This window comes from Ascaphus truei, chromosome 21, assembly GCF_040206685.1.
Source record: "Ascaphus truei isolate aAscTru1 chromosome 21, aAscTru1.hap1, whole genome shotgun sequence".
Lineage (NCBI taxonomy): Eukaryota > Metazoa > Chordata > Amphibia > Anura > Ascaphidae > Ascaphus > Ascaphus truei.
Genome location: NC_134503.1, coordinates 31029824 through 31054252, shown reverse-complemented (window position 1 = coordinate 31054252; position 24429 = coordinate 31029824). Strand labels below are relative to the sequence as shown.

Here is a 24429-nt window from a genome sequence, read left to right as displayed (position 1 = left end):
CAACGCTTCCCTCAGCCAGTGTTTCCCAACTCCAGTCCTCAAGTACCCCCAACAGATCAGGTTTTAAGGATATCCCTTCTACAGCACAGGTGGCTCAGTTGAAGATTGAGCCACTGATTGAGCCACCTGTGTTGAAGCAGGGATATCCTGAAAACCTGAAATGTTGGGGTTGGTACTTGAGGACTACAGTTGGGAAACACTGCCTTAACCAACATGTCGGCAACAGAAGGATTAACGTGCTTCGTAATGTAACGTAGTGTAGCAGGTTTCATCGTTTCATCCTGGCGGGACTCACCTAGCGGTATATGTTGTAGTATTATTCCATTGAACCCTGTGGAAACTATGTGTTATAATGAGATAATATTCTGCTATCTGGGAGAATGTCACATATTACATCTGCATTTCTGAATCAGTATTCTTTACTTGTATTTCATTATTGTCTTAAGGTCACTGAACTCCTGCTCCTGATTAGGGAAATGCAGTCAAACACAAACCTGAAAAAGGACTCTGAGCACGCTAGTGTCTTCCATACCAAAGACACGCAAACTGTGGCTTACAGCGAGAGTGCGGTATGTACAGCTCGTCTTCCTTTCCGTTCTTGCTGTAATGTGCGCACCCCTCTGTGATTTAGGGCTCGATACAGCTTTTGTCCGTCCTCTGTGCGTTTATCTTCAACATTAAAATAGCAGTCTAATATATACAAATAATGAGGTGTATGTTTTGTTTAGTTTTTTTGCAACTGTGGAATGAATCTGTTGTTGGCGACGCAAACTGTTGGCGATGCTGTAGTGGCACCCTGGTGATATCTGTTCAGAGCAATTCTTCCTCCCTCTGGGAGATCGCCATTTATGCAGATTAAACAGATCCCAATGGCCTAATGCCAGTGCAATCACAATGAAGAAAAAGGAGTCAATAGTTTGTTTATTTATTTATAAAATGTTTTAGCAGGAAGTTATACATTGAATTACCTCTCGTTTTCAAGTATGTCCTGGGCATAGTTAATATGACAAATAATACATGGTTACAAATACAGTTACATAAATGATCAGGGTATACATTATATACAATACATTGCATGCACAGTTAGAGAAGATGTATATTATAGGCTTATGTAACAGTTACAGACCAGATTAAAATGTGAGACAGCCTTTGTTTTGAAAGAACTTAAACTGGTGGTGGATGTGAGAGTCTCTGGTAGGTTGTTCCAGTTTTGGGGTGCACGGTAAGAGGAGGAGCGGCCGGATACTTTGTTGAGCCTTGGGACCATGAACAGTCTTTTGGAGTCAGATCTCACGTGATAGGTGCTGCATGTGGTAGGGGTGAGGAGCTTGTTCAGATAGACAGGTAGCTTGCCCATAAAGAATTTAAAGGCAAGACAGGAAAGGTGAACTTTGCGCCTAGACTCGAGTGATGACCAATCTAGTTCTTTGAGCATTTCGCAGTGATGTGTGTTGTAGTTGCATTGGAGAACGAAACGACAAATTGAATTGTAGAGGGTGTCAAGTTTGCCAAGGTGGATTTGGGGTGCCGTGCCATATACTATGTCTCCATAGTCAATAATTGGCATTAGCATCTGCTGCGCAATACGCTTTCTGACCTGCAGGCTTAGGGAGGATTTGTTCCTGTAAAGTACACCTAGTTTGGCATAGGTTTTGAATGTCAGGGTATCAATGTGCATTCCAAATGTTAAGTGGGAGTCAAACCATATGCCCAGGTATTTAAAACTAGTGACAGGTGTTAGGGTGGTGTTAGCGTTGGTTCTGATCTGGAGCTCAGTCACTGGAAGCTTTAAAAATTTAGTCTTGGTCCCAAATACCATTGTTACAGTCTTGTCAGTGTTTAAAAACAATTTGTTTTGGGAAATCCAGTTTTCGAGTCTCAAAAAGTCAGACTGAAGTATGTGTTGAAGGTCAGAGAGGCTATGACTGTGTGCATATAGGATTGTGTCATCAGCATACATGTGTATTGAGGCTTCCTTACAAGCTGTGGGAAGATCATTGATGAACACTGAGAAGAGTAGGGGCCCCAGAACAGAGCCTTGCGGGACGCCACAGGTGATATCCAGGTGTTGGAGTTACTGTAGAGCCTGAGATGGACACATGTTGGGATCTACCTGATGGGTAGGACTGAAACCAGTTTAAAGCATGCTTCCCTATTCCAGAGCTCTGGAGTTTATGCAGGATAGCATGATCAACAGTATCAAAAGCCTTTGCAAAATCTAGGAATATTGCACCAGTGAGTTGACCCCGTTCCATTCCACACTGGATTTCATTGCAAACTTTTAGCAGGGTAGTTACGGTGGAGTGTTTGGGGCAAAAGCCTGATTGGAATTGGCTAGGGAAATTTGTCTTGTTATAGTCATCGCTTAATTGGGAGTGGACACATTTTTCCATGACTTTGGATAGGATTGAGAGAAGGGAGATTGGCCTGTAGTTTGAGACAGTGTTTTTGTCCCCACTTTTGAAGATTGGGACATGCCCGGCAGTTTTCCAGGTCTTAGGGATATGGCCTGCACACAGGGTAGAGTTGACTATAGAAGCAATTGGTTTGGCAATTGCTGGGGCACCAAGTCTTAGGAACCTAGATTGTAGTAGGTCAGGTCCACATTGGCTGCTTAGTTTTAATTTGAGGAGCGCTCCTCTTCGGATACTGGGCCAAATTTAAAATTGTGGGCAGTGTTGGGAGGGGAGGAGGTGGGGCTATATGGGTACTCCCAGGATGAGATTCAGGTTTTTGGTTTGGGTTGCGTTTCGCTAATAAGTTAGTAGCACACCCCACAAAGTAATCATTGAATGCATTTGCAATGTCGGTGGGGTTTGTCAGAGTAATATCGCCCTTAGTGATGTTACTTGGCTGTTGATGGTTAGAAGGCTGGAATATGTTGTTGATAACTTTCCAGAAGTTAGCTGAGTTTGATGTGTTCTGGTGGAGATTGTCAGAATAATATTGTGCTTTTGCATGCCTTGTTTGCCTTGTGCACATGTTCCGCAGGCATCTGTAGTGGTTGAGATCCTTGGTAGAGCCAGTTACTTTGTAGCTTTTCCACAAGGCATCCCTGAGCTGGTAGAGTGCTATAAGGTCAGGTGTAACCCATGGAAGATGGGCACCCCGTACCCTTATTCTGCGTAGTTGATTGTACCATGCACTGGGCATTGTCTTCTTGTGCTTAATTTTTGTGGGGTAGCTGTTTTAAACCAAGGATCTGTTCAATTTTCGTATTAACATTATAACAAGTATGGAGGATAGACAGCACTCAATCATATAATAATTTGGATATGTAAAAAATAAATAATGGTGTGACGGGAACAAGGAGGGACCATCCACCCTCCACATAATCAATGAACACAAAATAGCGACGTTCCCAGCACACAGTGAGAATACAACGAAAAAATGTTTGAATAAGTGAAATGAAGTTTAATATCGTGAAATATGTGTAAACATAATCACACAAAAATTCATGAATAGGTGAAATAAATACTGGAAAGGGGAAGAAAACAGGGTAAGGGACGGAGGGGTACAAGGAAATAAGGGGGGCAACGTGAGCCCCTTCAAGCCCGTTCCCAGGGATCCTAAGAGATCAGTGGTAATTGTCTTAGATCCTGAGATAAAAACCTCCCTAATGGTAGGGAAAATGCGTGATCCCTGCACACTGCAGACAACCTAAAGCAAAATCACCCAAATGACTTCTCTAATTAAATCCACCTGAGCAGATAAATGTAGCACAGTCCTAGTGGTCAAAGGAAATGGCTATCAAAGCCACTCAACACATGGTAAAGATCAAAACAGCCAAATATATGATTAAAGTCACAATCGGAAAGGTGAGGAGAATTCTAAGCCAGCGCCTTGCAGAAAAGAAATAACATCATGTCCAGGAAAAAGCTCTTTATCCTACTTGTCCCGTAATGGCGTCTAGTGTGGTGCTGCAGAGTAAGCGCTCCCGCAATCGGCTGGTGAATGCGTTTAAACTCTCCTTCGGATGCCGACGTCACTAGGGGGGCGGAGACTACCATCCGGAGTGCTGATTGGTCCGGATGTCTGCCGAGGCTTGGTCACATGGGCCTTCAGGCGCCGCTACGTAGAGCAGCCAGGAATGTTTGTATGTAGTAGTCATGGTGCTGGGAGGCCCGGCTAGATTAATGTCGGTGATGTCCCTGGTCACCTGATGTAGCGCATCGGGATAAACCTGGAACTGCGGTGTTAGTGAAGGCATCCCGGTTGCCATGGAGGCCAGGGAATGAACATAGATACGCAGGCTTGGAACCTCTTATCTGCAGCATCAGCGGTTATCATCCAGCAAAACATCAGGCTGACATGTTGTTGGTAGCCATGGTGCTCAGCCACCCGGCTGAGATCAAATATTCCCTAATCTCCATGGCAACCGGGATGCCGTCACTAACACCGCAGTTACGGGTTTCTGTATGTATGTATGTAATGAGCAAATCAATTTAATACCTTTTTAATAATCGTACAAATCTTATCCTGCTTGGACTTTTCAGTGTACAGCCCATAGCATCATGTAGTACCCAGCTGTAAGGTGGGCCTGTAGGTTGGGAAGGAGGCAGAAGTCCTTTCAGAAAGCTGTCTCTTAGATGAGAAGCCGGGAAAGGCCCCAATTACATGCACTCATACACCTCAGTAGGAACAATAGGGAATACAATGTAGATGGGCTGAGTGAAGGATAGTGCCTGCAGAGTTCCATCATAGACCATAATATTGTATGTAGTAGTATGTCAGTAGATTAGAGCTGGGGGCACAAGTTTTTTTTTTGGTGGGGGGGGGGGGGGGGTGGGGAGAGTCATGTGAAAAAGAAAGTACACCCTCTTTGAATTCCATGGTTTTACATATCAGGACATAATAACAATCATCTGTTCCTTAGCAGGTCTTAAAATTAGGTAAATGCACCCTCAGATGAACAACAACACATGACATATTACACTGTCATGATTTATTTAACAAAAATAAAGCCAAAATGGAGAAGCCATATGTGAAAAACTAAGTACACCTTATGATTCAATAGCTTGTAGAACCACCTTTAGCAGCAATAACTTGAAGTAATCGTTTTCTGTATGACTTTATCAATCTCTCACATCGTTGTGGAGGAATTTTGGCCCACTCTTCTTTACAACGTTGCTTCAGTTCATTGAGGTTTGTGGGCATTTGTTTATGCACAGCTCTCTTAAGGTCCCGCCACAGCATTTCAACCAGGTTGAGGTCTGGACTTTGACTGGGCCATTGCAACACCTTGATTCTCTTCTTTTTCAGCCATTCTGTTGTAGATTTGCTGGTGTGCTTGGGATCATTGTCCTGTTGCATGACCCAATTTCGGCTAAGTTTTAGCTGTCGGACAGATGGCCTCACATTTGACTCTAGAATACTTTGATATACAGAGGAGTTCATGGTCGACTCAATGACTGCAAGGTTCCCAGGTCCTGTGGCTGCAAAACAAGCCCAAAATCATCACCACACCACCACCGTGCTTGACAGTTGGTATGAGGTGTTTGTACTGATATGCTGTGTTTGGTTTTCGCCAAACGTTGCGCTGTGCATTATGGCCAAACATATCCACTTTGGTCTCGTCTGTCCAAAGGACATTGTTCCAGAAGTCTTGTGGTTTGTTCAGATGCAACTTTGCAAACCTAAGCCGTGCTGCCATGTTTTTTTTTTTTAGAGAGAAGAGGCTTTCTCCTGGCAACCCTTCCAAACAAACCATACTTGTTCAGTCTTTTTCTAATTGTACTGTAATGAATCTTAACATTTAACATGCTAATTGAGGCCTCTTGTTTTTTTTTTGCAATTTCTCTGAGCATTGCACGGTCTGATCTTGGGATGGATTTGCTGGGACGTCCACACCTGGGAAGATTGGCAACTGTCTTGAATGTTTTCCACTTTTGAATAATCTTTCTCACTGTAGAATGATGGACTTTAAATTGTTCGGGAATGGCCTTATAACCCTTCCCCGATTGATGGACAGCAACAATTGCTTCTCTAAGATCATTGCTGATGTCTTTCCTCATTGGCATTTTGTTAACACACACCTGAACGGTCCAGACCAGCAAACTGCTAAAACTTCGGCTTTTACAGAGGTGGTCACACTTGCTGATGATCAATTAATCAAGGGCATTTGATTATCAGCACCTGTCTGCTACTTAGCATCTTAATTCCTATGGAAGCAGTTAGGGTGTACTTAGTTTTTCACACACAGCTTCTCCATTTTGGCTTTATTTTTGTTAAATAATTTTTAGACCTGCTAAGGAACAGATGATTGTTATTATGTCCTGATATGTAAAACCATGGAATTCAAAGAGGGTGTACTTTCTTTTTCACATGACTCTATTTTATTTAAAAAAAGGCATCAATCACCCAAATATACTACTTTGGGGCTGTTCCCACCATTAATTCATATTGGCCCTCTGTGGTACTGTTGGTCTTGGATATACAGTGACGTGTTTGTGTGCGACCTTGCTTCATACATCTTAAATTATAACTGAAAATAAATCTGTTGTACTTTCTTCTCCTTTACAGATTCCATTTATTATTATTTTCTAATTCACGGTTATCATATTTCATTCTGTTTCATTTTCATCCCATTTCACACTTTAGTTGTTTGAGAAATCAGAGGTTGGCTGGAATTCAGGAGAAAAAGTTGCATTAACCCATCAGCATCATACTCCGACCAGAGAGGTAAGATCTTTAGCTTTAGGATATGTATATCTATCTCAGGAAGCACCTTCTTTCCCCTCTTGCCATCAAAATTAAATGGGATAACATTCCTATCCCATACAATCATAAAATGTGTTATTGGCGCAACGTGGAGAAGAGACTCCATGCAGTATTTGGAAGATCGTGTGTGTATTAAAACCTCAGACCCGATTTTGATCCTTGGCTTTCTTTCATATGCCTTACATTCTGTCTGTCCTAAACATTTTTGAATTCCCCTTTCTGCATTAACCACTACCACCTCTGCCAGGTGGATTAATCACTACCACCTCTGCCAGGTGGATTAATCACTACCACCTCTGCCAGGTGGATTAATCACTACCCCCTCTGCCGGGTGGCTTGACCACTACCCCCTCTGTTGGGTGGCTTGACCACTACCCCCTCTGCCGGCTGCTTTATCCACTACCCCCTCTGCCGGCTGCTTTATCCACTACCCCCTCTGCCGGCTGCCTTATCCACTACCCCCTCTGCCGGCTATCTTATCCACTACCCCCTCTGCCGGCTGCCTTATCCACTACCCCCTCTGCCGGCTGCCTCATCCACTACCCCCTCTGCCGGCTGGCTTATCCACTACCCCCTCTGCCGGCTGGCTTATCCACTACCCCCTCTGCCGGCTGCCTTATCCACTACCCCCTCTGCCGGCTGCCTTATCCACTACCCCCTCTGCCGGCTGCCTTATCCACTACCCCCTCTGCCGGCTGCCTTATCCACTACCCCCTCTGCCGGCTGCCTTATCCACTACCCCCTCTGCCGGCTGCCTTATCCACTACCCCCTCTGCCGGCTGCCTTATCCACTACCCCCTCTGCCGGCTGCCTTATCCACTACCCCCTCTGCCGGCTGCCTTATCCACTACCCCCTGTGCCGGGTGATTTAAAGAAACCGTTTGGCTATTTTTGTTTAATATTCAAAAAAAAAGGAAAGGTCCCAAGATATCTGTTTAATGTGTGCACTATTAATTAGTATTAATGGTCAGACGATGTATAAATGACCAAATGAAAGCATACCATGTATTATTCAATATACAAGGTAAGAGAACATAGTTCTATAATAGTGCTCTTAATGACCCAAGGTAATGGATATGTAATAGGTAACAATTTTCTTGATTGAAGAAGAACAGTAAACGGTTGGGGTTATGCACAGGTGAGTACTGGGGTATACAGGTGGGCGTATAATAAAGACGTATATATAAAGTCCTGGTGAGTGTTGTGAGTGGAGATATATGAGCCCCACCGCATCACTCCCAATGAGGACCAAGTCTAAAAACGCCTATAAACACCGTCAGAGACGAAGCGCCGCACAGGCGTGAAACGCGTAAGAGAAGGAGATTTTTGCACCCATCCCTGTCTGCACCATGACGTGTTAAATAAAGAATCTTTTTTACTTCACCCTGCTGTCCTGTGGAGTCCTGTGGAGTCCTGTTGTTCTGCTGTGCTCTGCATTGCCGCATCATGTGGTTACCAGACTTATTATTCAATATACAACTGATTTATTTATAATGATGAGGAGGATAGCTAGTGAAACTGGAATACAGCCTGAAGATATATTCCAATTAATCAATATGTGACGGACAGGCAATTGTCTACAGCATAAAATGTAAATCTAATCCAATTTGATCTAGCCAGCAATACAGGGTTAGAATGGACTACCTTATAGAGGCAATCCAAGCGGCACTTTAATAATAAAATAAAAAAAAGTATTGATTCCGTGTCACTTTGAGGGAAGTCACTTTATTGCCCCATGCTATAGGCACCAAGCATTAGGTTGTAAGCTCCTTTGTATAGGGACTTTTTGAGCCTGCAAAATTCCATGTACAGCACTGTGTACACTTGCCAAGGCTATCTAAGAAAAGTATTATTGTTAAATACTGTATAGGTATTTAGGAGTGATGGGGCCTTGCCTATGCATATTCTTGTTCCGCACATAGTGATATCGCACAAAATGGAGTAGTTGCTGGAAATCAAACCCCTTCCAGGTTTCGGCTACCAAGGTTTACAAAGTAACCTAGAAAATATGATTGAAGAATACTTTTAGGTATTTGTACCTTTATTAATATCAAGCAGTTTGCTTGAACACATAATTTAGCTGCTATTGGTTTGTTTTTTGTCCTTGGCGGCAATGTGTCAGTTTAAAGCAGGAATTATCCCCAAAATTATTTCTTTTTGTAGCTTAGCCTGGGGTTCCTCTGAGCCTCCTGACCACCTGGTCCCCAAAGTATTTGTGTCTTTGTTTTTTTTGTTTTTTGGTGGCAGTTTTGACACACACAAAATTAAACCTTGCACCTTTTCGGTTGGTTGCCGGAGCATGTCCTGATCCGCACAAAATGTGTGTTCACCTGGCAAGTATTCTTGCCCTGTATACAAAACTGCTCATCGATAGTGTGTGTGGGGGCACCGATGAGGTAAGCTACAAAAAAACACCCTGAAAATATTAATGAGCCGTTTCCATTCATCATGTGTGTGATTGGGAAAAACCCACACACGAACTATACTTTTAACATCTATATTTTTGTATGTGAGCAGAAAAGGATGGGAAGAAGTGGACACGAAGACTTGTGCTTGTGGGACAGGGCCTGGGCTGGGAAGACTAAAGGACCTGGATATGCCCAGCATGGAGGAGAGGGGGATAGGGTTGAAACTTTCTAAATCAAGAGGATTTCAACAAGGTGCAGGAGGGAATCTTCTTTCAGGGAAAGCGAAGAGTTAGAAGAGGTTATGGTCTGAAGCTGGACGGTGGCCGGCTCAGGGGAAATGTCATTACTTCACAAAAAGGTTGATGGATTTGTGGAATAGGCTTCCAGCAAAAATGGTAGAGACCAATACAATTTAAAATAAAAATGCTTGGGATAGACCAAAAGTTTTAAATTCAAATGAAAGCCAAGGATCAGATGGGGTCTGCATTTTACAGCAGGTCGGAAATTGGTCCGACTAGGAAGTCCAAGCGTTTCTTATCCGCCGTCGCATTCTATGTTTCATTGTTTCTTTAATTGCTGTTCAACATATACTCTTATTTTAACAGAATATTCTTCTGGATCATTCAAGTATTCTGCGAGCCGAGAATTCGCAGGACATGTCTCTTATGACGGAGGAGATAACAGAAGCTCCGTCACAGTGTCAAGGCCTTAACGTTATCGGTGAAAATGGGAATGTTGCCAAGCCTTTCTCTACTGAAGATGAACATGAATCTAGGTACAGTATATGCGTTATGCACTTAAACCAAACCATTTTGTTTTCCTGAATATTACATGTAGCTTGACTAGCTAATCTTTCACAATGACTGACTAATACGTACATTTGTTGCACTTGCTGTTTAATACAACTTTGCTATACCCGCCTCTTCACATCTTCTCAAATAGGGATTTCATTAGATATATTGTTAGTTATGGGATCACACCGGCCAGCTCTGTGACACTTATAAAGGTCTCCCTTCCTTGGGTTGGTATGAGAAAGTAGAGAGTGGTGTAATATCCCAGAGCCAAATTAATGTCAGTGACACGTTTAAATCTTGGTTATCGACACCTTGGACATTTGCAAATATTCCTCTATGGTTCTGTAACTGGTGAAACTTGGAAGTGCAGAGAATTAGGGTGTTCAGGGTTAAAAGAAAAACTTGATTGACCTGCATTCTGCTATTCAGGAGCCCTGCTGAAAATAAACATTGGTCCTTCTTCATGGATCCAATTGAATGGGTCTAAAATCCTCTCCAGCATGGAGATGCAGCCTCCCAGCACACCAACTAGGGGTCATTTTCTTCATTCCTTGGGAAAAGGAGAGGATTTATTCTGTAGCATAATTAATTGCAGAGCAGGAAAGCTGGTTGGCAAAGAAGCAATTTATATAAAGTTACAGTTGTCAAGATTATCATGTGATACTTAGCTGTATAAATGCCAAATATATTCACAATCTTGGCAATGTGGCAGAAGATGAGATATTTAGAAAATAATTGGCTGTAAGCAGAGGTATCTGGGAGATGTGCTTGAGCACAGGACAGTTATTCACATACATTTTCATACCACAGACAATTTCATTATCAGTCATCATTTGGAAGTCCACCATACCTGCACTTTGCTCTGGTCATGAGTATATTGTTATATAGGTACAACATGTTTATACAGAATACTGGATCTCTACATACAAAAACATCCCTTTAATGGTTATAGAAAGTGCAGGAGAGAGCTGCCTGAAGTGGGGTTTGGAAGGTTTCAAGCAACACCACTTAAGTCTTCGGGTGTCACAATTGAGAATCACTGCTCTGTAGCGAGTGGTATATGGGGGCAGTGGGTTCTGACTTGAATAAGAAGATTGGTCTGGACAAGTTGACAGAGGTAGAACATGGTAGAGAGTAGACCGGAGACTGGGTACTGTACACCAGACAATACGTTTGGGGTGGAGAGAGAAATTGTATTTTCATACAGTATAGGAGATGACCAAAGCAGCTAGATGTAAAGCAGGCTGAACCCTGAGGTACACCAACAGTTTACCGTAAACTAGGAATGAATAAATAATAGTGCTTGTGTTAGATCAGTGGCGGGCGACTCAGTCCTCAAGGGCCACCAACAGGTCTGGTTTTCACGATCTCACTGCTTCAGTTCAGCACTGATTGAGCCTCCGGTGCTGAAGCTGAGATATCCTCAAAACCTGACCTGTTGGGGGATCTTGAGGACTGGAGTTGAGAACCCCTGCTGTAAGCTGTTTAGGGCAGTAACTCATTGGAGGGGGTTCTTGAAGCTCCGATACGTTATCAGAGCGCGCTAATCGCCATAGCTTTGTCCAGTATGCAATGGAGTGGGATATAGTTTGGTCACATACTTGGGGCTCCAATCGTTTGCACTGATCTTGACCAGTCACCTGAAAATTTCTCTCTTGTTTTTGAGTGCTCCCCACAGAGCTAGAAGTGTAGCAATGTAACACTATGGAAAGGCATTGTGGGGCCTGACATCAGGAAGCAAAGCTGTGTGTGACGGCTTTGTTAACGATGCAGGTCTTTCCAGATCTCGTCACCCTACTTTTTGCACTCGTCACGGATTAATACATTTTTCTAGCCCCACATACACGTAGTGCAAAGGAAGTGTGATGTGGACAGATGTCCAAGGTTCTCCAAGAGTAGTTGAATATATTCTATAGTAACTAAAGCTGGATGGTCATTTCAAATGAAGGCTCTCTAGATGCACTGTTCGTGAAGACCTTTTCCTAATGGAACCTTGTACATGGTACGAGGTTCTACTTGGTCTTCTTTGCTATCCATTGATTGAAATCCTATATTGAGTGTTGTATAAGGTTTCTTCCAACGTTAAATGGGCTTTCCTAGGGACACAAATAGTTTTTGAGTGTTTTGAACCCGTGACATTTGGTTTCTCTCTTTGGTCACCTAGGTTGAAACCTCTGCCTGTCAACCAAAGAGAGAACTTCCACGACACCGAAAAATCTTTTATAGACCTCAATGACATGAATGTAGAACATCTTCGGAATATTGTCGTACAACTAAGAAGGGAACTTCAAGACCTGAAGCGAAATACTGCGCTCGCTGCAGCGCAGAAAGTAGAGCTGCCATATTCTGTAGATGATACAAGTTCTCTCTTGAACATCTGCAAACATCAAGCTTTTGAATTTGGAAAGGACAATGCAGAAGATATGGAAATAATGCAGGATTGTAAGAAAATGGACAGTGATTCTAAGACGGCACAGATAACCCTTGAGTCAGGGAAAAGCGATCAAATTGAAATGCAGAGAATTACACCAGGAAAGAACACCTTTAAAAAGGTACGTTTTGAAAGAGCTTTTTCATTAATAGTCTTCGACTGAGCCACCTATCCTGAAGCTGTGATATCCTTAAATCCTGACCCGGTGAGGGGTGGTTGATGGGGACTGGAGTTGAGCACACCTGCTCTAGCCCACCCTGTCCTTATAGGAGAGACCATAAAGATAAGGGTTGGAGGGAAGGGGCAAACTCTTGTTGAACGCACCGCAACATCAAACAAAAGGGATCAGCTAGAGGAAATCATACCCCTCCCAAAGTCTCTGCTCACCATGTTTACTAACTAACTTTAACAAATTATTTAAAATACTTATAGGTGTTAAACTTGGGTAAAATAAGGTTCCAATCACCCTGATGTGACCCCTTGTCACTGCCATTAGTATACTTTGGCCTTGGGAGGGAAGGCCCTGGCTAAAGCAAGGGATAACTATACTACATCTAGTACTATGAACATACACCCTCAATGCACTAAGGGCCGTATTTACTAAGGCAGGGGAGCGCAAACTTTTTGTGCTGCGCCCCCCTGTCACTCTGCCCCCGGCTCTCGCGCCCCCTGCCTACCTTCATTCGCATCAGATGACGCTGCGTGGGCGTGTGACGTCAGGTCACATGGTGCTGCGGCGTCTATACACGCCGCGTTGCCATGGCGACGCAACACAGATGGCTGAATCCCGGTAAGTAAACAGTTGCAGGGGCCTCACGCGATCCCCCGGCATTTAATTTAAATGCCTGGGGGAAGAGCGCGGGGCCTCTGCAACGGCCCGTGCCCCCCCCCAGCACAATCTCCCGCCCCTCCTGGGGGTCGCGCCCCCCCACTTTGCGCACCGCTGTACTAAGGGGTACTATTTCATAAGACCCTTTATGGCACATGAAGATACCTTATGGCCTAGGCACTTGAATGGGCAGTGAGTTGTGTTAAGACACTATCAGGTGTGGAATAACAGCACTTGGTAAATATGAGCCCAAGTGCTGCATTTACTGTAAACTTGTTAACCATCCTTTTCTTTTGTCTTTACAGTCCAGGAAAAAATCCCGTATTCCTGTTCCGCTCTGCTCCTCTTCTCGTACAAAGCATGATGTGGTGACTCCGATCTCTTCTGCAGCACAAGATTTCATCACACTTCAAAAAGAGCTGGAGATTGCCAAGATCCAAAATCAGAAGTTCACCGAAAAATTACACTCTGCTGAAATAGAGATCGAGAAACTTAAAACAAATGACGTTTTGCGAAAAGGTGAGAGTTTTAAGGGGTGTTCTTATAACATACTCATAGGGACGGTGATATGTTCTTATAACGGGGGCTTCGGGAATCGGGACGGTGATATGTTCTTATAACGGGTGCATCGGGACGGTGATATGTTCTCATAATGGGCGCATCGGAACTGTGATATGTTCTTCTAACTGGTGTATCGGGACGGTGATATGTTCTTATAACGGGTGCATCGGGACGGTGATATGTTCTTATAATGGGTGCATCGGGACGGTGATATGTTCTTATAATGGGTGCATCGGGACGATTATATGTTCTTATAACGGGCGCATCGGGACGGTGATATGTTCTTATAATGGGTGCATCGGGACGATTATATGTTCTTATAACGGGCGCATCGGGACGGTGATATGTTCTTATAACAGGCGCATCGGGACGATTATAGGTTCTTATAATGTGCGCATCAGGACGATTATATGTTCTTATAACGGGCGCATCGGGACGGTGATACGTTCTTATAACGGGCGCATCGGGACGGTGATACGTTCTTATAACGGGCGCATCGGGACGGTGATACGTTCTTATAACGGGCGCATCGGGACGGTGATACGTTCTTATAACGGGCGCATCGGGACGGTGATATGTTCTTATAACGGGCGCATCGGGACGGTGATATGTTCTTATAACGGGCGCATCGGGACGGTGATATGTTCTTATAACGGGCGCATCGGGACGGTGATATGTTCTTATAACGGGCGCATCGGGACGGTGATATGTTCTTATAACGGGCGCATCGGGACGGTGATATGTTCTTATAACGGGCGCATCGGGACGGTGATATGTTCTTATAACGGACGCATCGGGACGGTGATATGTTCTTATAAACGGGCGCATCGGGACGGTGATATGTTCTTACAACAGGGTGTTCTTATAACGGACATATTTGGATCATAGGTTCTGATAAGGGGATGTTGCTATAATAAGGGCTTATGACTGTTAAATGTTCTTATAACGGATTCCACCGCACACAAGGGGCTATTAGAAGCGATAAAAGGCTGTTCTTATAACAGGGGTTTATTCTCAATTTGGCAATGTTCTTGGGGGGGGGGGGAAACACTGCAAAAGACACAGGGCTGTGGTGAGAAGTTCTTGTAAGAAAGGGTTGTTTTTAAAACAATTACAAAAATAAATAATTTTTTTACTGATACACTAGGCTCAGAAGAAAGCAAACCATAGTCCTGAATCGCTGCTCCAAAGAGCTACTGTCTAATTAGTATGTTGTGTCTAAAAGAAAATGAATGGAATCAATATAACTGGAGAAGACATCTCCATGTATAGTAAAGAGGCTAAAAAGGTATATTTGGCAGGGTTATAAGCTATGATCTATTTTAAATACTGCCATTGTATTTGTATGTATATTTTTATAGTGGTAAGGCCACTGCTTTTGAAATGGGTGAACACTAATCCCAGTGTCCCCTCTCCTTGTGACCTTGGGCAGCAGGAGAGACTTTATCTCTCTGCCTCGCTACCAAGAATTAGAATGTAAGCTCTTTGGAGCAGAGACTCGTTTGCTTGGATTTGTTAAGCTCTGGTACGGGTTACTGCAAAACGATTATTCGTTAATTACCATCAATTTATATGGCAGTTACCACTGGATCGCTGTGTGATAACCCATGTCTGGGCTTGCACATTAATTTTTTTTTTTTTTTAAGGTGCCTTTAACAATTATAACATGTTTAATAATAAAAAAAAACTATTTCATTTTTAAGTGAAACACATGTTTTTAAACTTAGCCCAAACATGTTAAAAATCTACTTCTTAATGCAGCCCCTTAACCATGTCACTGCCATTAGTACACATTGGTCCTAGTAGGGACTGGCCCCTTAACCATGTCACTGCCATTAGTACACATTGGTCCTTAGACTGACCCGTTAAAGAGGCAATCCAAGCATTTAAAAAAAAAAATGTCAGTTTTAGAAGTGAAATTTCTTTAGTGGCACCTCATTTGTAATGGGACAAAAATGCATTGTGGAGGCTGAAAATGAAACGGAAACGGATGTGTTCTGGCTCAGTCCGACCTCAACACTGACATGCTCCCACCCACTCCCACCCGCCCTGCTAACCTAAAAATCACATGCGGCGCCGCTCCTAACGTCCGCTGCTCCCCCCACACGCCCGCTGACATGCGGCGGCAACGCTCTCCCCCCACATGCCCGCTGACATGCGGCGGCAACGCTCTCCCCCCACACACCCGCTGACATGCGGTGGCAACGCTCTCCCCCCACATGCCCGCTGACATGCAGCGGCAACGCTCTCCCCCACACACCTGCTGACATGCGGTGGCGGTGCCAGCCTCCGGCACTGCTCCCCCCACCCGCTCAACAACACTGACTGCCGCCGCACCCCCCACCCGCCCGCTGACCACCGGCACCGCTCCCCCCACCCGCTCAACATTCATACTGCTGCCACTGCACTGCTGCCACTGCACTGCTGCCACTGCACTGCTGCCACTGCACTGCTGCCACTGCACTGCTGCCAATAAACATGACCCCACCAATCAAATTTACTCATGCATTAAGCACACACACACACACACACACACACATACATACACACACATACATACACACACACACACACACACACACACACACACACACACACACACACACACACACACACACACACACATACATACATACATACATACACACACATACACACATACACACATACATACATACATACATACATACATACATACATACATACATACAAACATACATACATACACACCTCTGTGCTGCCTCTACCCTGTCTGGTGGCTGAGCTCTGCTATCTCAGAACACCGACACAGAAGGAAAAAAAAAAGGCTGCAGCCCCATTGGATGGGAGCGGTCACGTGACCGCTCCTCCGCTCCCCAAAGCGGCAAAATTTCAAACCTGCCTGTCTCTTCTGATTTTCTCAGCCTCCGCACGCATCAGCAAGCATGCGGAGGGAGAAACTATAACCGCGCTGATTACAGATGCAGGGGCTTTGTGCATCTGTTCAGCGTGGCTCAGCCCGCCTCAGCAACGCTGATTTCACTATGTCCTAGGCCTTACTGTCTCAAATTGATGCCAGGCTGAAGCAGATAACTGGAAATGTTGAAAACAACTTTGGTGGGCAAAGCCTCTTTCTCATTGGCGACTTACGTCAGTTACCTCCAGTTCGAGAAACACCCATCTATAAACAAATTAAACAACGTATTGCGGGACCCACTTTGTGGCGTGGACTGAAATATTATGAACTAGATGAAGCTATGCGCCAGTCAAACATAACCTTCTCAACTGTGCTAACTAAAATTGGTAATGGCATAAAATTAGATGAATGCGAGCAAAAACTCATTGAATCACGTTTCTACACCAAGGAAGACGCGGACCATCTATGTGCCAACGGAATACGTCACTTTTTGCGTAATAATTGAGTCAACACCTACAACCAATCCATCCTGAGTGCCGCACCAGAAAAAACTATTTCAAAGGCAATAGATATCTTTATTGGCTGAAGAAATGCAGAGCAGGAAGCCCACGTTCGACAAAAACTGTATAAAATGTCTGTTCTGGATACCGGTGGCTTACCCTATGAACTACCGCTTGTCATTGCAAAGCCATATCTCGCAACAACTAATGTAGATGTCTCTGACGGCTTAGTAAATAGCGCCTTGGGATCATTAGTTCACATCCAATACAGCGATGATGGACAAATGCAACGGACATGGCTAAATTTTCTTACATGGCCAAAGTGGGAAAAATAGCTCGCAAAAAATCCGCTCATTACATGCAAGCCAACAACATCAACCCACCTGCTGTGCCAATAACAAGACGGACATCAAGTATAGCACCAAATAAACATAGAACTATCACGGCTAAACAAAATCAATTTTCATGGATCCCGGCTTGTGCAATAACAATACATAAATCACAAGGTGGGACAGTACAGTGGAAAAGTACCTGGGAGCTATCTCAATGATGAGTGTTGGAAAAAAATGTATAAAGATGTTTTACAACCTTTTTGGGGTTTGTTTTCCCCTTGGCTTTGTGATGCTCTCCTGTGACTCTGATGACAGTCCAGATAATCCATTTGGGTATTGATACACCCAATTGGATACCTGGTAGAGATTATCAGCATCCTCTATTATCCCTCAACCTGTGCTCCCCCTTTTCTTTTCTGTGTTCCAACTATAAATCACAAGGTGGCACATTTAATTCCGTAGTCTACGAGTATGAAAAGGGACATGAGCAACAATTAGTATACGTTGCTTTATCGCGAGTCACTGACATCAATGGACTGTACATTGTCGCAGCAAATGGTCAAAAGAAATTTTATCATGGACTTAGAAATGCTACGTCCACAATTGACCTACAAAATGAATTTTCAAGACTAAAAAACAACAAACTACAGACCATACAAGAAACTTTACTTAACGTACTCAAAGACCCAATTAATTGTTCTGTATTCTCACTAAATTGCCAAAGCCTTCGAGCACACCACACAGACCTCACTGATACAGTTACGCAACAGTGTAACATATTACTACTTTCCGAGACTTGGTTACACAATAATGAAAATTTTACTATTGCGAGTGTTGTTAAATTTAAACGCCACCATGTTATAGTCGGTGGAGTTGCTATATATCATAACAAACACAACAATAGATATTATGAGGCCTCATATGCATATCATTGACCGTCAGACTACAGGGTTAGCAGTCCCACCAATTGGAGACATATGTGCAGCAGAGTATATCTTACTACTGTACTCTATTGAAGGTGAAGGCTTGTTCAACAAACATTATGACAAACTACCCATCATATTAGCTGGTGATTTTTAACATCAACTTTCTATCTCAAGAAGCTCTACCACTTATTACATTACTACAAGAAAAATTCAATTTAACTCTCAACACCAATCAAGCCATAGCAACTATAACATTCGGATCCACTATGTGGTTTTTCAACGACATTTAGATAGTTTACAATCGACAATATATGTATCTTACTTCAGTTATCATAAGTCTATTATTTCATGTATTAAAAATGATAGTATGAATTTTTAAAAGCAAAAATAAAACTATACAATTGTAACATCTAAAAATGATTCAATTTTATTACAAACATCTATAAGAACATCTACTGCACCGACACACTTTATTCGAGCAAATACCCGGTATGTACCTGGCAGATACCTGGAATGCGCCGCTCCTCACCTCTGACAAGCCCCGTTGCATTTGCCTTCCCAGCCTGGGTTCATGCCTGGCTGACGGGCGGCTGATCTGTTAAATGATAATGATTAGGATTTAATAGGCTGCAATGCTTCGCGTGTCTACCAGATGGCATAAATTCATGAATTGTAATGCAGTATATATATATGTACTGTGCAGTATTGCAGCCAGTGGGAATAAAATGCTTCAATCCCTGCCGGAAAATAACTCAATGCACTCGGGCAGAAAACAGTCACAAACCTCAATACACCCGGGTATACCCGAATTCGTGGGACTAGCCGAGCTCGAATAAAGTGTGTCGCCAGTGTAATATTATTGTTACTTTATATGTTGCTGACAACACACAAAAGTTTTACTTACTATGCGTGTGCACAGCACACACAGCTTTTTTTGTTTTAATATATGCAGCATTTGATTACTTTTATTGATAGCGAATTACCACTAGAGCATGGGAAGATGTGTTTTAGAGAGCATAACTTTTTCCTTACGACAAAAACATTCTAAGTTTTATGGATATCTGGTTTTCTTATCTTTATTTGGAAATACGTAACTATCATAACGAGACCAGTTGATGCAGGGAGTTATAGTACTGTATATAGATTATAAAAATGATTTAAAAAAACCCCAAATCTTTCATATAAATGTATAGCTTTATTTATTCTGAAATAAAGCGGTCGCAGATATTGGGATGGTGTATTTTTTTTTTTGTTTTCTGGCAATTTCTGATGCTCTTACAAAGTGCTTAGATAATATATGAGCTATGGTGTGTGTGTGTGTGGGGGGGCTTGTGGGAGTCTAGGGGTATAGTAGTTATTGCTAAGTGTCCCCCCCATTAATTATTGTATTTATATTGTTTCATGTTATTCAAAAACCAATAAAAAGATTTTAAAAATAAAATAAAAAATGTTTAAATTGAAAATAGAGGAAGAAGAATAGATGAGTTTAATAACTTTAAAGTTGCACACAGCAATTACTCTGTATATTTGTAAAGGAACTGTGTAAATATCTATATTACAATGTGATTATTTGTAATATACTGTGCAGGTAACGTATATTTCATGTGCTCCATGTATATCTTTTCCTCAAAAGATTTAACCCCCCCCTCCAAAAGTCACTTCCATTAGCACACTTTGGCCCTGATTATTGATTAGCCCTAATAAATTAATTCAATCTGGTTTTGATACAGAACTGCTAAAAGCACTGTCCTCTCCATATTGAGCTCAACAGGACTGATGATTTTCAAAACCAACATCATTTTTGAAAGGGTTTAATGTGTTTGTGTTTGCTTATAAAAATACCTTTCACAATGTTAATGTTCTTTTATTTCCTCTAGAATACACATTTTTTTGGACATACTGTACAATATAATCATTACATTGATTATTTGGATTATAAATATGTAAAGGTTGCCCTTAACTAATACTTTAATCTGTAGTTTTCCTTTAATAAAATCACAGATGTTTTGTAAGATGCTTCTTCCATCCTGAAATAAATCACAAAACACACTTTAATACCGTTTCATATATTAATCAGATTTACATCCGTAGAAATGTTTGCCAACTTGTTCTGATTACTGTTTTTAGATATGAGAACCTTAAGTCAATTGGACAATTCGAACAAGCAAGAGAGGGATCCTGATGAACAGTTATTTGCGGAGGACAATATGTGCTCAAATTTGTCAAGTTTAAAAGAAATGCATGAGGAGAACGTAAATGTTAAACAAGAAATGTGTTATAACGACCATCATGCCATGGATGCTCAGGATGAGATTAATAATGATTTAGGAGGAATCGGGGCTCGTCTTGATAATTACTACGCTGAGTGTGCCAATGAAACTGAAGAGCAGCTGCTACAAACGCACGTTTCCCAGATGGAACATGAATTCCAAAGAGAACAGGAAGGCGCCGACCAAACGTGTCGTACAGAAAGTAAATGTAAAGATACATCGCTGTCCAGGTAAGAAGAATGTAATCCAGGTAACGGAATAGTGGCAGTGTACATCTTCTGTGCTTCACTACCTCCGTGCTCACACACAGGGCTTTTACCCAAACATGGCCATGTAATTCGCACATGACGTTGTTCTGAAACATGTGCTTCGGATAAAAGTACCCGCGGGCGTCAGATCCCTGCGTTACGTTCCACAACCGTGTCTTCCTTGGTTATTAATAGCCTCATGAAGGCAAGGACCATCAACCAAAATATAATGACCCAAATTTACTAAGCAATCTTCTGCCATAACACGTTCCAGCACTGGAAGATCCCTTTACAGGACTTCAATGGTCCGTACAGTGTCTTCCAGCACTTGAATATGCAAGACCTCTTAGTAAGTATGGTCCAATAGAGTTTGTTATAGAGTGGTACCACACAGGCTTATTTTTAATATGTCAGGGATAACCTTTTTCTTCTGATGCTTTCTATTTTAAAGATGCAATCCCACATAGTCAGACAATTGATTTACTTTCGGGTCTCTGAATGGGGAAGTTTGTCAATCCAAGTGTTTTTTTTCCCCCCTTATCCCATTTTATCCTTATCAGAGAACCAATACAGATAAGGAGAAGGGGGACTCGGGCTGCACAAGCACTCTGATCACACAGATACATTACACAGAAGGGAGCAAGGAAATCAAACTTCTCCCAAGTCTCACTTCAATAAATACATTAAATATAATTATACGTGGCAGATTTGGGGGGGAAAAAAGTATAATTTCTAGATGAGACCCTCTTAATCATGTTAGACAAATTAGTTCACTTGGGTCCTAGGAGAGATTGTCCCCCTGAAAGCTAAACAAAATCATTTTACAGTTGTTTTTTAACTTTAATTTTAAATGCAATTCTACTTTTTTATCTGAAACTGAGTGGCATTTCAGTGTAACTGTATAAAATGTGTCCTGCTCTGTGACTAAGGCCTGGGACATAGTAAACACTTTGGTGCTGCTGCTCGCTGCCGCTCGCTCTACCAGGAGCTTTTTGCTGTCCTGGCAGAGGAGACAGCAAGCGAGCTTGGGAGGCGGGTATCACTGTGTGTGTGTTTCACTTGGTAGCTGTCAGTGTGTGTGTGTGTGTGTGTGTGTGTGTGTGTGTGTGTGTGTCACTTTGAAGTGGTCTGTGTGTTTGTGTGTCACTGGGGAACCTGTGTGTGTGTGTGTATTATATAATATTTTAAAAATTAAAAAAAAAGACATGTGAGAATAAATTATTTATTAACATTGTGCAACTTTGACAAATATATTCACACACATACATCACACATACAACACACACACACACACACACACACACACACACACACACACACACACACACACACACACACACACACACACACACACACACACACACACACACACACACAACACAACACACACATACAACACACACACACATACAACACACACACATACAACACACACACACACACACACACACACAACACAACACACACATACAACACACACACACATACAACACACACACATACAACACACACACACATACAACACTCACATACAACACACACACATACCACACACACACACACACACACACACACACACACTCACATACAACACACACACACACACACACACACATACAACACACACACACACATACAACATACAAATCTACTTAGATTTTGCAAAGGCTTTTGATACGGTTTCACACAAGAGGTTGGTGTACAAAATAAAGAGAATTGGACTCAGTAATAATATATGCACCTGGATTGAAAACTGGTTAAAGGACAGACAACAGAGGGTTGTCATAAATGGAACTGACAACATTACAATGCCGGCTCTTTGTACTGAGTTGCTCCACTCCAGCATGAAGCACAGAGCTGTTATCATGCAGGCTTCAGAGACTCATCAGTGACGTTGTTTTAAGTTGAGATTCCTGGAAGCCTAGTGTTGCCACTAAGGGCAGGAGGCGTAGCAGCCATATTAAGTTAGGGAGGATTTAATTTTTCTAATGAAGCCAATTACACAATTAATTTGTTTAAAACAAATGAACCTTTTCACCTGCTTTGCAGGTCTACCCCCGTTCAAAAATACAACAGTATCAATCTACAGTGTGTTTACATAAATATAAGAAAAGACAAAAAGCCTCTGGATGTAGCACTGAGGCGCTTTGTCTTTTGTTAAGTACATGAGGTCACAGTCCCAGTCGCATTCCTTTTGTTACGTACATGACTTCACAATCCCAGTCGCACTCCTTTTGTTATGTACGTGAGGTCACAATCCCAGTCGCACTCCTTTTGTTATGTACATGAGGTCACAGTCCCAGTCGCACTCCTTTTGTTACGCACATGACGTCACAATCCCAGTCGCACTCCTTTTGTTACGTACATGAGGTCACAATCCCAGTCGCACTCCTTTTGTTATGTACATGAGGTCACAATCCCAGTCGCACTCCTTTTGTTAAGTACGTGAGGTCACAATCCCAGTCGCACTCCTTTTGTTATGTACGTGAGGTCACAATCCCAGTCGCACTCCTTTTGTTATGTACCTGAGGTCACAATCCCAGTCGCACTCCTTTTGTTATGTACAGTACCTGAGGTCACAATCCCAGTCGCACTCCTTTTGTTATGTACCTGAGGTCACAATCCCAGTCGCACTCCTTTTGTTATTTACATGAGGTCACAATCCCAGTCGCACTCCTTTTGTTATGTACTTTGAGGTCACAATCCCAGTCGCACTCCTTTTGACAAATATATTGTATGGTGTGCTGGGTTTGGGTTCTGAGCTTGCGGGGCTGCGTGTGTTTGCGTTTACATGACCAAGAAAAGCTGGAATTTTTTATGTATGCCTTAGAATTGATTTAATAAAAGATGGATTTGTAAATCTAACCATGCATAAACCTATAGCCATGAACATAAACTGCCAGTGGTTAAACCCTTTGCATTCCCCATGATGCAGCCGCCGGATCATGGGGTCCGGCAATCCAGGTATCCCATGATGATGATGTAGCTATGTCATGGGCTTTCTGCTCATTTTCCAGGGAAAATCGTGTTTCTTTTACATGGGAGAGAAGCAGGGGGTCCCCAAGGCTGAAAAGCACTATTTTCAGCTCCCGAGGTATATACCTGTAAACATAGCTCCCATCCAGGTGAAACAACATGGAGGCTTAAATATCCCTTACCTTCCGCGTCATGCAGAGGTTGGCCTGCTCCTTTCATATGTCCAAAACTTATTTTTAGCTACGATTTGCTGGTACAGTCTCAGGCTCGGGAACTGTCGTCACAACGGGAGCAGATGAAAGAGAGCCACAGCCTGTGTGTCGTATGTTCCAAGAACTTGACCAACATGGTCAAAGCCTTTGAGGAGCTGCTGCTTGCTAGCGACGTGGACTATTATGTCGCAGAGGGATTCCGCGAGCAGCTGAATCAAAGTATAACGTTGATTAAGAAACTGGAATACAAACTTGGCCACGGTGAGTGTAGCAGACACGTATGTCTTTCTTTGTGAGTGTCATTCTTCGACACAGATTGACATAGA

The 24429-nt window shown here is 42.7% G+C and overlaps 1 protein-coding gene across 3 annotated transcripts in view; it reads left to right on the top strand.

Moving 5' to 3' along the window:
• The window catches only part of CDK5RAP2 (CDK5 regulatory subunit associated protein 2), a 197756-nt gene that overhangs the window by 85836 nt on the left and 87491 nt on the right, over positions 1 to 24429 (top strand). For all 3 annotated transcript variants that reach the window (XM_075579451.1, XM_075579450.1, XM_075579452.1), the window contains 7 exons: positions 447 to 569; positions 6601 to 6681; positions 9734 to 9903; positions 12087 to 12474; positions 13488 to 13701; positions 20525 to 20897; positions 24132 to 24364. In XM_075579451.1, the coding sequence (XP_075435566.1) occupies positions 447 to 569; positions 6601 to 6681; positions 9734 to 9903; positions 12087 to 12474; positions 13488 to 13701; positions 20525 to 20897; positions 24132 to 24364 (1582 nt within the window). The remainder of the gene's footprint in view (positions 1 to 446; positions 570 to 6600; positions 6682 to 9733; positions 9904 to 12086; positions 12475 to 13487; positions 13702 to 20524; positions 20898 to 24131; positions 24365 to 24429) is intronic.